This window comes from Heterodontus francisci, chromosome 5 (assembly GCF_036365525.1).
Source record: "Heterodontus francisci isolate sHetFra1 chromosome 5, sHetFra1.hap1, whole genome shotgun sequence".
Classification (NCBI taxonomy): Eukaryota; Metazoa; Chordata; class Chondrichthyes; order Heterodontiformes; family Heterodontidae; genus Heterodontus; species Heterodontus francisci.
This window is the reverse complement of record NC_090375.1, coordinates 53,841,343-53,853,372: the sequence shown is the minus strand read 5'-3', so window position 1 is coordinate 53,853,372 and position 12,030 is coordinate 53,841,343. Positions and strand designations below refer to the sequence as shown.

General features: G+C 43.1%; 1 protein-coding gene across 2 annotated transcripts in view; it reads left to right on the top strand.

Moving 5' to 3' along the window:
- Nucleotides 1-12,030, top strand: part of LOC137369841 (LIM domain and actin-binding protein 1-like) — a 99,725-nt gene that overhangs the window by 64,357 nt on the left and 23,338 nt on the right. For both annotated transcript variants that reach the window (XM_068031436.1, XM_068031437.1), the window contains exons 6-7: nt 6,114-6,250; nt 11,696-11,752. In XM_068031436.1, coding sequence (XP_067887537.1) covers nt 6,114-6,250; nt 11,696-11,752 — 194 coding nt within the window. The remainder of the gene's footprint in view (nt 1-6,113; nt 6,251-11,695; nt 11,753-12,030) is intronic.

Below are 12,030 nucleotides of genomic sequence, written 5' to 3'. Positions count from 1 at the left end.
AGCTATAAGCCTGAAATGTTTGGAACCCAAGTAATTGTTTCATGGGATGAATCTGTCCAACTGCAACAACTGGACTCCACAGCTCTTCAAACAGTTGTCACTTCAGGGAAACCTCTTTCAAATTCCTTTCCAGGAATAGTGACTTCACATTCCTGCAATCCCAGACAATTGTCGGGAGCTTTGATGGACCTTCTTTCTGATCTGTGGCCTGTGATAGCTTGCCTGTCACTGCAATTGTCACAAGGACAATGCTCAGTTTCTTTTTTAAAAACCTAGAATTTATGTAGAACTTTAAGCAGTCACTGGCCAGAAAAGTTCTTTGCTGATTTTAGAACTCTGTCTGATTTCCAGCCAGAACAATGATTTAGGGCCGAGATCCATAATGTAGGGCCAAGCTCTATGATATAGGCCTAGGCCTACAACATAGGGCCATGTTCCATGTTACAGAGCCAGGCCTGTGATATAGGGCCACAATCCATAATACAGGCCTATGATAGAGGGCCAAGGTCCATGATGCAGGAAGAAAACCAATGATGCTGAGCTAAGACCCAAACTAATAGTGCCTATGATGCCAGAATAAGGCCCATGTGGTAGGAACAAGGCCCACATAGCAAGGCATTATCAGAGTTGAAAAGAATAGGTTGATATAGATCTTTTAAAATGCATTAATTAGATGGCACTATGTTTGAGCTATAAAAGCACACAGATTGTAAGACATTTCACAATTTTGAGGTCCTGGAAAAGGAACTATATATATCAAATCTGCATTTCTGTGTCCCTGTCAATGTTTCTTTATCTATTTCTCTCTTTCTTTGTCTTTGTCTCATTTCGTCTCTGTCACTATGTAATTGGTAATTGTATGTGTTCCCTTTTTTGCTTGCAATCCAATATTCCCACTCTCTTTATCTTCCTATTGATTCTTAATGCTTCTCTTTACTTATCTACTGTCTCTTGTCTGGCTGTCTTCCTTTGCCTCCCTGTTTCGCTCCCTTCTGTCTATCTGCCTCTCCTTCACCTTTTCTATTCCTGCCACTCTCCCTCTGTCTTTTCCTTCAGTTTCTTCCTTCTGTAGCAATATGAAGAAAATACAAGGTTATGGGAAAGATATCAGCAGTGGAATTAGTTTTTGGTTGCCCTAGCCAAGAGCCAGCACAGAAACGTTGGGTTGAATGGTCTTATTCCTTGCTATAAATATCCATGGTTCCCCTCTCTATTATTCTGTCTCCCCCTCTTTTTCTATCTCTAGCTGCTTTTCTCTGACTTTCTCTCTTTGCACCTCAATATCACGACCTGTCTTTCAGCTTCCCTATGTGCATCTCAACTCCCCCTCTCTACCTCCCTATTTCTGTCTCTTCCTTATCACTTTAGGAGCAATTTTAACCTAACCCACTTGTCGGGAAACTGACAGGATCGGGTGTAACGTTGGTTTTACACTCTGCCTGACACTAAAGTCAATAGAAAGTAAAACTAACACTCCGCCCAATCTCATGAATTTCCTGCCCAGTGAGTTGGGTTACAATTACTCACTTTGTCTCTGTCTCCCACTCTGTCCCTTCTGTCAGTGCTGAGAGACATACACTCTACACTGTGTGGATGGCAGGAGATAGTCAGTTGCCATTTTCTGTGCTTGCCCATCTGATGTGATCCAATTAAGACCAGACAGCTCATCCTTACAGCAAGTGGGGAATCAGAGAAAACATAATTTGACAGACTAGGAATTAGGCATCGAGGGAACTATGTGCAGTGAAAGGCATGGCCTGCAAACCATCTACTTTCCCCGAATTTTTCACCTACTCTCCTAATAGCATTATTCGATGATGAGCAAAGAATTCTCCTGTGTAAGTATTAATGAATCAAAAGTATCTATTCCATTCCATCTCAGCTGTAACACAAAAAATTCCCAAGCTGAGGTTTTGTGCCTCTCCTTATCATTTGCTAATTCTACTTCCTTTATGAAAAGCCTTTTGATGGCATCAGAATATCTTTTAGCATTGAATTACATTTGAAGTACAATGACTCTAGTTATGTAGGTAAACATGATAGCCAATCAGCACCAGCAAAATCCTACAGACAGCAATGAGATAAATGATCAGTTAATCTGATTTTTTTTTTATTTTGGTGGTGTTGGTTGAGAGATCATGTTGGTCATTACAATGGGAAAACTCGCCACTCTTCTTATCGTGCCAAGGGGTCTTACATCCACCTGAGGGATGTAACAAATAAAACTTTTCATTTGAAATTTTGCAATGCTTGTTTGCTTTGTAACTGATTGGAGCGGTTGAATTGCCCTTGAGAAGGTGGTGGCGAGTGACCTCCTTGAACTGTTGCAGCCTCTGTCCGGTAGGTACACCTACAGTGCTGTTAGGGAGGATGTTCCAGGATTTTGACCCAGCGACAGTGAAGGAATGGCGATATAATTCTAAGTCAGGATGGTGTGTGGCTGTGGGCCTGGCATGGTACCTGCAGGCATGTGAGGTGCCAGATGTGTTTCCCTATCTCATAATGTTTTTGTTTTAGTTTTAGAGATACAGCACTGAAACAGGCCCTTCGGCCCACCGAGTCTGTGCCGACCATCAACCACCCATTTATACTAATCCTACACTAATCCCATATTCCTACCACATCCCCACCTGTCCCTATATTTCCCTACCACCTACCTATACTAGGGGCAATTTATAATGGCCAATTTACCTACCAACAAATCTTTTGGCTTGTGGGAGGAAACCGGAGCACCCGGAGAAAACCCACGCAGACACAGGGAGAACTTGCAAACTCCACACAGGCAGAACCCGGGTTGCTGGAGCTGTGAGGCTGCGGTGCTAACCACTGCGCCACTGTGCCGCATATGTGAGATATGTCCAATCTCATTGAAGGTATTCATGTAAAAGATTCAGGGGTAATTTTTGCTAAATACTTTAGGCACGAAAGCAGTAAAGAGTTGTCCGAGATGCAGTCTTAAGCTACAATAAGAACAGAAAACGCTGGAAATACTCAGCAGGTCTGGCAGCATCTGTGGAGAGAGAAACAGGTTAATGGGTGGCATTTTACGCTCTCCCCCGCGGCGGGTTTGGAGTTGGGGAGAGCATAAAATCGGGTGGGATGGTGGTGAGGGTGGGGGGTGGGGGGTGTGGGGGAGGTGGGGTTGTTGCTGCCATCATCCCGCCTCTGCCGAAACTTCGTCCGGACTGGGAAGGGCTGTGAACAGCCTTCCTGCCCCAACACCAATTGAAGCCCTTAATTGGGTAGTTAAACGCCAATTAAGGGCCTCTTCCTGCCACAGCCGCAATTACCCATGCGCTGCGAGGCCCTGTCGCCGCAGGGGAAGTACTGTGGGTAGGAAAAACTGACCCAGTAGACAACTTAAGAGGATTGCCCATAATTAATGATGAGATCACAGATAAGGTTGCTGGGTATATGTCCAGTTTTGGCCGAGGCAAGATTGATTTTTGAGTATGCTTTCTGAAAATATATAATAAATAAACTGGACAGCTATGTTTATTAAATTAGTCATTTTCTTTCCTATTTACTTCTGTGCCCCATGATGTGAAGGCATTAATTGTTAAGTCCAGCCTGCAGCATTTGGTAGTACTGTCACCTTTTGGCTGGAAGACCATAGGTTCAAATACCACCCTATGAGTTTATAGTCTAAGCAATAGACAGTGTTTTACTAAGGGAAAGCAATGTTGTCAAAAGTCCAGGGCGTCCAAAAGAAATATTTTTGAAGTACGCAGTATCAGGCAAACAAGTATCAGCCTTGGCTCAGTGATAGCACTCGGAGTCAGAAGCCACACTCCAGGACCTGAGCATTTAATTGCCATAGAGAAAGAATACTGCATTGTTTAATGTGCCATTTTTGGGATAAGACCTTAAATTAAGGGCCTGCCTGACCTTTCAGGTCATAGGTAGGCATGGCGCTTTTTGACAAAGAGCAAGGGAAGCATCTTGGCCAATATTTGTCTCTCATCAATCATCAAAGCATTATCTAGCCATTCATCTCCTTGCTGTAAATGGGACCTAGCTCTATGCAAATTGGCTGCTGTGTTTCCATACACAACAGTTGCTACACTTCAAAAGTATTTCTTTCGGACATCCTGAAGACATGACAGAGGCTGTATAAATCAAAGTTCTTTCCTTTCTGTAGACAGAAACTCTTAGGTGGATTTCTCAGTAATTTGGTTTGGAGACTCTTGGAGTGCAGAGTAAGGCCTCCACACATGTCAGCCAGCCAACCAGCTAGACAATAAAAGGTTGGAAACTGGCCTCACTCAGTTTTGGTACATTTATGAAACAGAGGAGCATGATGTGATTGTACAGCAGATCCTGTGATTGTTCATTGTAAGTATCCTAAGGCCCTAAAGCCAGTTGACAGTGATTCCTGTAGGGATGGATCACAGCCTCTTCCTGCCCTTGTTCAACACAATGGGTGGGCTAGCATTCCCTTTGCTTGAGGTCGTTGTTTATACAGCGTTGATGGCTCCAGCCACTGACACATTGTTGGCTGACAATTCAGAGCTGCTCTGTGCTGAGTCTGCAGCTCCCTCTGTGCGTGCATGCGTGTGTAGGTATTTTATGGTCAGTAACTAGCTCACTAATGACTGCAGCAACTATCTCAAAAAGCTCCACAGGACTGAGAGACACTTGCAGGTGTGTAGCTTGGGTTTAATATTATTATCCGTTTGTGAATGTTTGTCATTTTTTTTGGATCGGGGAGAGAGGGGTAAAAGAGTGCCTTCCAGTGACAATGATTGTTCTTTCTATGATACACATATTAAGAAACCTTGGTGAAGGGCTGGAGTTTATAGCACACGATACCATAAATATTCGAATGAGTAAGAGAGAAAGCAAGACAAATGAAGAATTAATGGTTCAAATATGTAGTACTTGGTATTGTGAAATAAGGAAAGATCTGAGTCCCTTTTTATATTAAAGGATTTCAGCTAACAGCAAGCCTGCAACTCACACTATCCACAGGACTCGTAAATATAGTTGACTCAACCTCGGTTGTTCAAAAAACAGGTAACCAAACATAGAGCCAGGATGCTAATAGCATCATGGCATCAATTACAGCGACAACTTGCATTTCTATAGAGCTCCTCATGTGTGATAAAATGTCTCAAAGTGTTAAAGACGAAAAAGTAGCAGCATTGATAAAAGCAGGAAGAGGGAATTCAGGAGGGTTCGTGAGGGGGTGGGGGTTGTCAATGGCATGATTAGTTTTGAGGAGAGTTTTGGAAGCAGGAGTAAGGCAGTAAGGCAGCGTACCCAAACAGTCCCCTATGTGACTAGGGAAAGCGTGTTGGCTGAGCTAATTAAACTGGGAGGTGCACTGAATGACTGAAACTGAACTTGCACCTGAAGTAATGGGAATGTGTCTGAGGGAAATGAGTTGATCTACAGTTTTACAAAGAGAGTGTTTTGTTAAATGGATTGTCTGAAAAGGTTTCAACCAGCTTTTCCCTACCCTCTTGAATTCTCTTCCTAAGCCTCTTTGCCTTGCCCTCATTTTCCTCCGTCAAACTATTCCCCAAACACTTTTATTACTGCTCATATCTATTTGTTTTACTCTGTGAAGCACCTTGGGATGAGATGACACTAAGTTGTATACTTGGGAGCAGCAGGTTACAAAGGAACATAGATGGACTAAGTGCATGGGCAAAATTGTCGCAGATAAGCACTCAATGTGGGCAAGTGTGAGATAATCCACTTTGAATCTGAGAAAAAGAATATTTTTCTACTGGTGAGAGACCAGGAGTTGTGAAGAAGCAAAAGGATTTAGTTGCCATGTGTGCAAATCACTCAAAGCTAGTGCACAGGTGTAATAATGCTAATGGAATGTTGGCCTTAATCTCAAGAGGATGGAATGCAACTGTGAGGAAGTTATGCCTTAGATTAATCTCCAATTCCTGGGGTCTCCCAGACAATCCACGTGGATTGCCAACCCTTCCTGAAAATGGCTCAGGCCTCTCTGCAGTAACTTTAAGCAGGACGGATCAGGGCCTTCAGTAGAAACTGGAAATATATCTTTTAAAAATGGCCTGCAGTTTCTTTTTGTGGTGCAATTCTTGTGAAAAATCTTCTGAAATTTGACCTAATAAAGATCTTTCCTCCTGCAGACGAGAAGAGATTATTGAATCTGGGGGCACCCAAGACCAACAACCAACCACTGGAAGGAGAGAAGGTCACCTCTGTCAAAGAGAGGTTATCCATCTATCTGTCTAAAATATCTGCAGCAGACTCATCAGTGAAGCCTGTAAGTATTCAGCATTCCATTCATTCTTTCTCATTCTCAGTACCATAGAGGGCAAAAGGACATCATGAGAAGGCGGCTCTGAAACTGCCAGATTGTTTACAAAGAAATAAAAAAATTGCTTGGTAAATCCTTTGATTTACTTGCCAATAGCTAACCTGCGACAGTTCCATTATGGGGAATCTTAACGTAAATTGGAAAAGTGCAAGATTTTGGGCTTGTTCGCTATGGAAAAGAAGAAACTGAGGTTACCTAGCTGAAGATTTCAAGTATATGAAACGAATTGACAAATTTAATCTGGACAGATTAAGGGGTGTGGTAGTGTAGTGGTTACATTAGTTCAATACTTATCCACAGGCCTAAGACAAGTAATCCATAACTTCAAATCCTGCCATAGTAGTTTGAGAATTTGAATTCAGTTTAAAAATTCTGGAAATAAAAAAAACTGTGACAGAATGGGTCACATTGCACCAGTTATGGGACAGAATAGGAGCAGGAGTAGGCCATTCAGCCCTTTGAGTTTGTTCGGCCATCCAATGAGATCGTAGCTGATATGTCTACTAATCCATCCACCCACCTTGGCTCCCTATTCTTAATGCCCTTGGCAAGCAATAATCTATTTACCTCAGATTTAAAATTATTAACTGAACATGTACTGCTTTTGGTGGGAGAGAGTGATACATGTCTATCACTCTGTGTGAAAAAGTATTTCCTAACTTTTCTCCTGAATGGCCTGGCTCTGATTTTAAGGTTATGCCCCTTTGTCCTAGTCTGTCCCACTAGTGGAAAAAGTTGCTCTCTATTTACCTTATCAATTCCTTTCAAAATCCTGAAAATCTCAATCAAATCACCCCTTAATCTTCTATATTCCAAGGAACGCATGACTAGTTTGTGTAACCACTCCTCATAATTTAGCCCTGAAGCCCTGGCAACATTCTAGTGATTCTACACTGCACTCCTTCCAAGGCCAATGTATCTTTTCTAAGGTGTGGTGCCCAGAACTGTACACAGTACTCCAGATGGGGTCCAACCAGGGCTTTGTATAGCTGTAGTAAAACTTCCTTCCTTTTCTATTCTAGCCCTCTAGTTATAAAGGGTAACATTCCATTAGCCTTCCTGACTAATTTTTGTATCTGACTACTACGTTTTAGTGATCTGTGCATATGGAACCCTGAATCTCTTTGGGCCTCCACAGATCCTAGCTTTACACCATGAAAAAAACTTGGATCTATCCTTTTTTGGTACAAATTAGAAGACTCACACTTAACTGCATTGAAATCCAGCTGCCACAGTTTTGCCCGCTCACTTAATCTACCAATATTTCTTTGTAATATTATGTTCCCGTCTACACTATTAACTAAACCATGTAATTTTGTGTAATCGGCACATTGTATTACATTACAACAGTGATTGCACTTCAAAAGTGCTTAATTGGCTGTAAAGTGCTAAGGGACATGTTAAAGTTATGAAAGTTAGTACATAAATGCAAGTCTTTCTTTAATAAATCATGTATGGAACAAAATTGAGCACATTGCATCATGTATGGGGCAGAGTGGTTTATATTCCACCATTATATGGGCAACACAAACATTTAACAGGGCAAATGGTTCCTGCATTTTGAATTTTAGAAGCAGGCTCTTGCTTGCCAATCAAGCTGCTGGTTAACTCAAAAAACTCCCTCATGGAGAAATTATTATCCCTTTACAGATCTGGTTTAATGGAATTTGTTAAACACAGTAACTGAAGTACGCACATTCATTACATTCATGTCAAGCTATTTTTATCCTGTTCTGCCTGTTATTTTTATGAATTTGAAGTGGTTTACCCGTCAACATGAACCTGCTCAATGTTTCCCCAGCCAGTGGCAGCTCTTTGTAAAGTCAGGTGGTCAGGCAGGCTGCTTCCCACAGCACTGACCAGCTGCTGCACTGCTTCATAAATACACCTTGTTGACTGAACAGTGCATCTGTATCCCTACATGATGCTCACATGACACCTGTTGGAAGGAAAATGATATTGCAGGACACAAAACCATGGGGTGGAAATTCACCTGAGCTTCTTTTGACCCAGAATTAGCACAGTACATGCCCCAACTGAGAGGCCTGCCTGAAATTGGGCCTTGGACCTCATCTCAATAATTTTGCCTAGCTGTTATCACCTGTCATGCCTCCACAGGAAGCTCATCCATTTTAGAGAACAAAGGTTGATGTTGTGCAGATGGACTGTGAAAAGGTGTTTGATAAAGAACCACATAATAGGCTTGTTAACAAAATTGAATCCCATGGGATTAAAGGGACAGTAGGAGCATGGATAGGAAACTGGCTGAGAGACAAAAAGCAGAGAGTAGTGGTGAACAGTTGTTTTTCAGACCGGAGGGAAGTATACAGTGCGATATCCCCCAGGGGTCATTGTTAGGACCACTTTTGATATATGTTAATACCCGGAACTTAGATATACAGGGCATAATTTCAAAATTTGTAAATGACATAGACAGAATGCTGAAATGGACAGACGCAGGCAGGTGCAATTTAACGCAGAGAAGTATGAAGTGATGCACTTTTGTAGAAAGAAAGCAAGAGATGATACAAACTAAATGGTACAGTTTTAAAAGTGGTGTGGGTGAAAGTATAACATTTTTGAAGTAGCAGAATAAATTGAGACGGCTGTTAGAAAAGCATGTGGGATCCCTGGCTCTATAAACAGAGAAAAAGAGTAGAAAAGCAAGGAAGTTATGCTAACCCTTTATAAAACACTAGTTGGGCCCAGCTGGAGTATTGCGCCCTGTTCTGGACACTACACTTTAGGAAGGGTGTCAAGGCCTTAGAGAGCATGTGGAGAAGGTTTACTAGAATGGTACCAAAGATGAAGGACCTCAGTTACGTGGAGAGACTGGTGAAGCTGGGATTGTTCTCCTTAAAGTAGGCAACGTAAGAGGACATTTGATTGAGGTGTTCAAAATCATGAAGGGTTTTGATAGAGTAAATAAAGAGGAACTATTTCTCGTGGCAGAAGGATCTGTAAGCAGAGGACACTGATTTAAACCATCTGGCAAAATAAAAGGGGAGATGACGAGAATTTTTTTTTAAACACTGAGTTGTTACAAACTAGAATGCACTGCCTGAAAGGGCAGTGGAAGCAGATTCAATACTAACTTCCAGGGCTATAGGGAAAGGGTAGGGAAATGAGACTAATTAGATAGCTCTTTCAAAGAGGCAAAATGGTCAAATGGCTTCCTTCTTTTCTATATCACTCTATGATTTTGGATCACTTACCTTGACAGCAGCAACCCTCAGACAAATGCCAAGGAAGGGGGAGGAGAGCAGAAGGGGCCCAATCACAGTGGGCAGCGCTTGTCAGGAGTGCTGTGGAACTGGGAGGAATTTTCCAGTCCCTCCTGTATCCACATGAATTAAAGAAAACTTACCTTTTTGGCAGCAGCCGCTTGATAGACTGCATTCACACTTGGCAAACCTGCATGGAGCAGGCCCCATGCCCAATTTCCTTGAGGGGTTCCAAAACAGACTTTAGGCTCCTCATTAGCATATGCAATGTGCGAATACTCATTTTAGTACTGGCACCAGTTGCTTTCCAGGCGTCCTTGCAATCCCTGCGAAATTGTTCTTTTTTTTTTGCCTCCTTTTTCCACCTCGACACAATGCTGCCCACTTTGTACCCCATAATTCATCTGCTACTTATTGTTCAGCAGGTCTGGCAATATCTGTGGAGAAAGAAGCAGAGTTAACGTTTCAGGTCAGTGACCCTTTATCGGAACTGGCAGAAAGCTTTCAAAAAGATGAAAGGTCACTGACCTGAAACATTAACTCTGCTTCTCTCTCCACAGATGTTGCCGGACCTGCTGAGTATTTCCAGAATTTTTTGCTTTTATTTCAGATTTCCAGCATCTGCAGTATTTTACTTTTATTATATTGTTATGCTGCCCCCCACCCGCACCCCCCCCCAACCACTCAGCAACAGGGCTGAAATTTAAATATGTTAATGGTGCTAATTAATGCCTTACCTGCTGCCGCCAGCCATCCAGCTCCAATACTCCAGTCGGTTGCCAGGACTACCGCGCCTTCGGATTTCCATCCGGAGATCCGATGCAGGACATTGGTGGGGAGAGGGGGAGGAAGTAGGTTTTCAGGGCAGGAGGCGGGGAGCAGGCTCAAACTAATGTGATTGGTGGAGGGGCTGTTGGGAAGCAGTAAAGTTAAAAGTTTGTGAACTTTGTGGGGGGGACGGTCAAGTACACAAGGTACGCAACTTTGGGGGGAAGAGGGCAAGGAATGAGTGCATTGTTATTGGTGGGGGTGGGAGAGGGGCTGGAAACATGTCTGTAATTTTTTTCAATCAATTTTATTGAACCTTCCCTTTGAAAATTTAAATTAAATGTAATGGCTGGAACCCCTTCAAAAATGGCACCTACGCAGTGGCGCTGGACGCTATTGCTGGGGACGGATCACCCGCCCCCTCCACGTCTTGGGGGGTTGGGGTGGGCTGTTCACCTGGCCATGTAAATGAGCCATCGTGTATAATACCGCGGCGGCTCCGCAGAATAAAACCCGCGCGTGTGGGCCGCCGCCAATTGTGGCAGCAGCAAAATAAAATCCAGGCCACACAGCAGTAACCTGGCTGCTAAATCTGTTTTTTTAAATTAAAGTTTTAAAAAGTTGGTGAGAGGGCATCTCCATTTGAAGAGCTCTCTCAGTTACTTACCCTTTACTGTAGCCTGCTGCTCCTCTCAAGCTGGAAGGCCTCTGATTGGTCCTCCAACTTCAAGAAATACCCAGGAATCTGTCTCCATGCCAATTAAGGGGCCGCCTCCATGAAAATCCCAAAAATGACTGTTTCCCTCCTGGGGGGGGGGTGGTGGGGGGGGGTTGCATGGAGGGGTGTTCGGAACCCAAAAACAGTCCCAACTCCTGTTTTCCTCTCCCAGAGGGAAAATTCAGCCAATAGGTTTAATATTTTGGAAAGACATGATCAAATGGCTTAAAAGGCCTTCTTTGTCTGAACTGCTCATTTATGGAACACTGTTTGCAAAAAAAATCACATTCCAGTAGAGTGTAGCAAACATTGGTCAGGAGAAGAAATCCATTCTGGTTTCCCTTCCCTCACTATTGCAGTGGTCCTTTCGTTACCTCGTCTGAGATAAGCTAGCAGTACAAAGCAATATTGAAACCCAGGGCCTTCTAATCTGCAGGACTCAATTCTACATCAGGCAGTATAATTACCTACTGAGACATCGTGGTGGGAGTGGGGGGGCGGGTGGGTGTTTGTGGTGCTGGGTGGGTGCATTGGGGGTGCGGCAGAGAAGCGATGCCAAAATCTGCTCTATCAATTAGGTTTGAGCAAACTTGCATGTATACCTTTGTCGTCTTTGGGTATACAGAAGGGGTTGTTGCCTGCTGAGGCCTATATTTCTAAATGGATACCATTTGTTTTTAGGCTATTTCTTCTCAGGAGAGTACTCTTCATTTAGTGAACAACCCTCATCAGATCAAGGTAACAGAAAGGGGTGTGTTTAATGACATTGGAATTGATTGTTTTTTGCGGTGATCTTAGTGGCTGACATTACTTTGTTTTTTTTCCTTCCCATTTCCAACCTCCCCAGGTCCACACTGCATGCTGTCCATAGCCAACCATCTGTCGCACCTCTGCTAATGCTGTCCCGTAAATGACCACCGGCAGCATTGCATGAGTGCTTCCTTGAGATAACCTTTCTGCCTCCTCTCCCGAAGCCTCTCTTTCACATTTTAATTCCCTCTCATTAAGGATTGGAA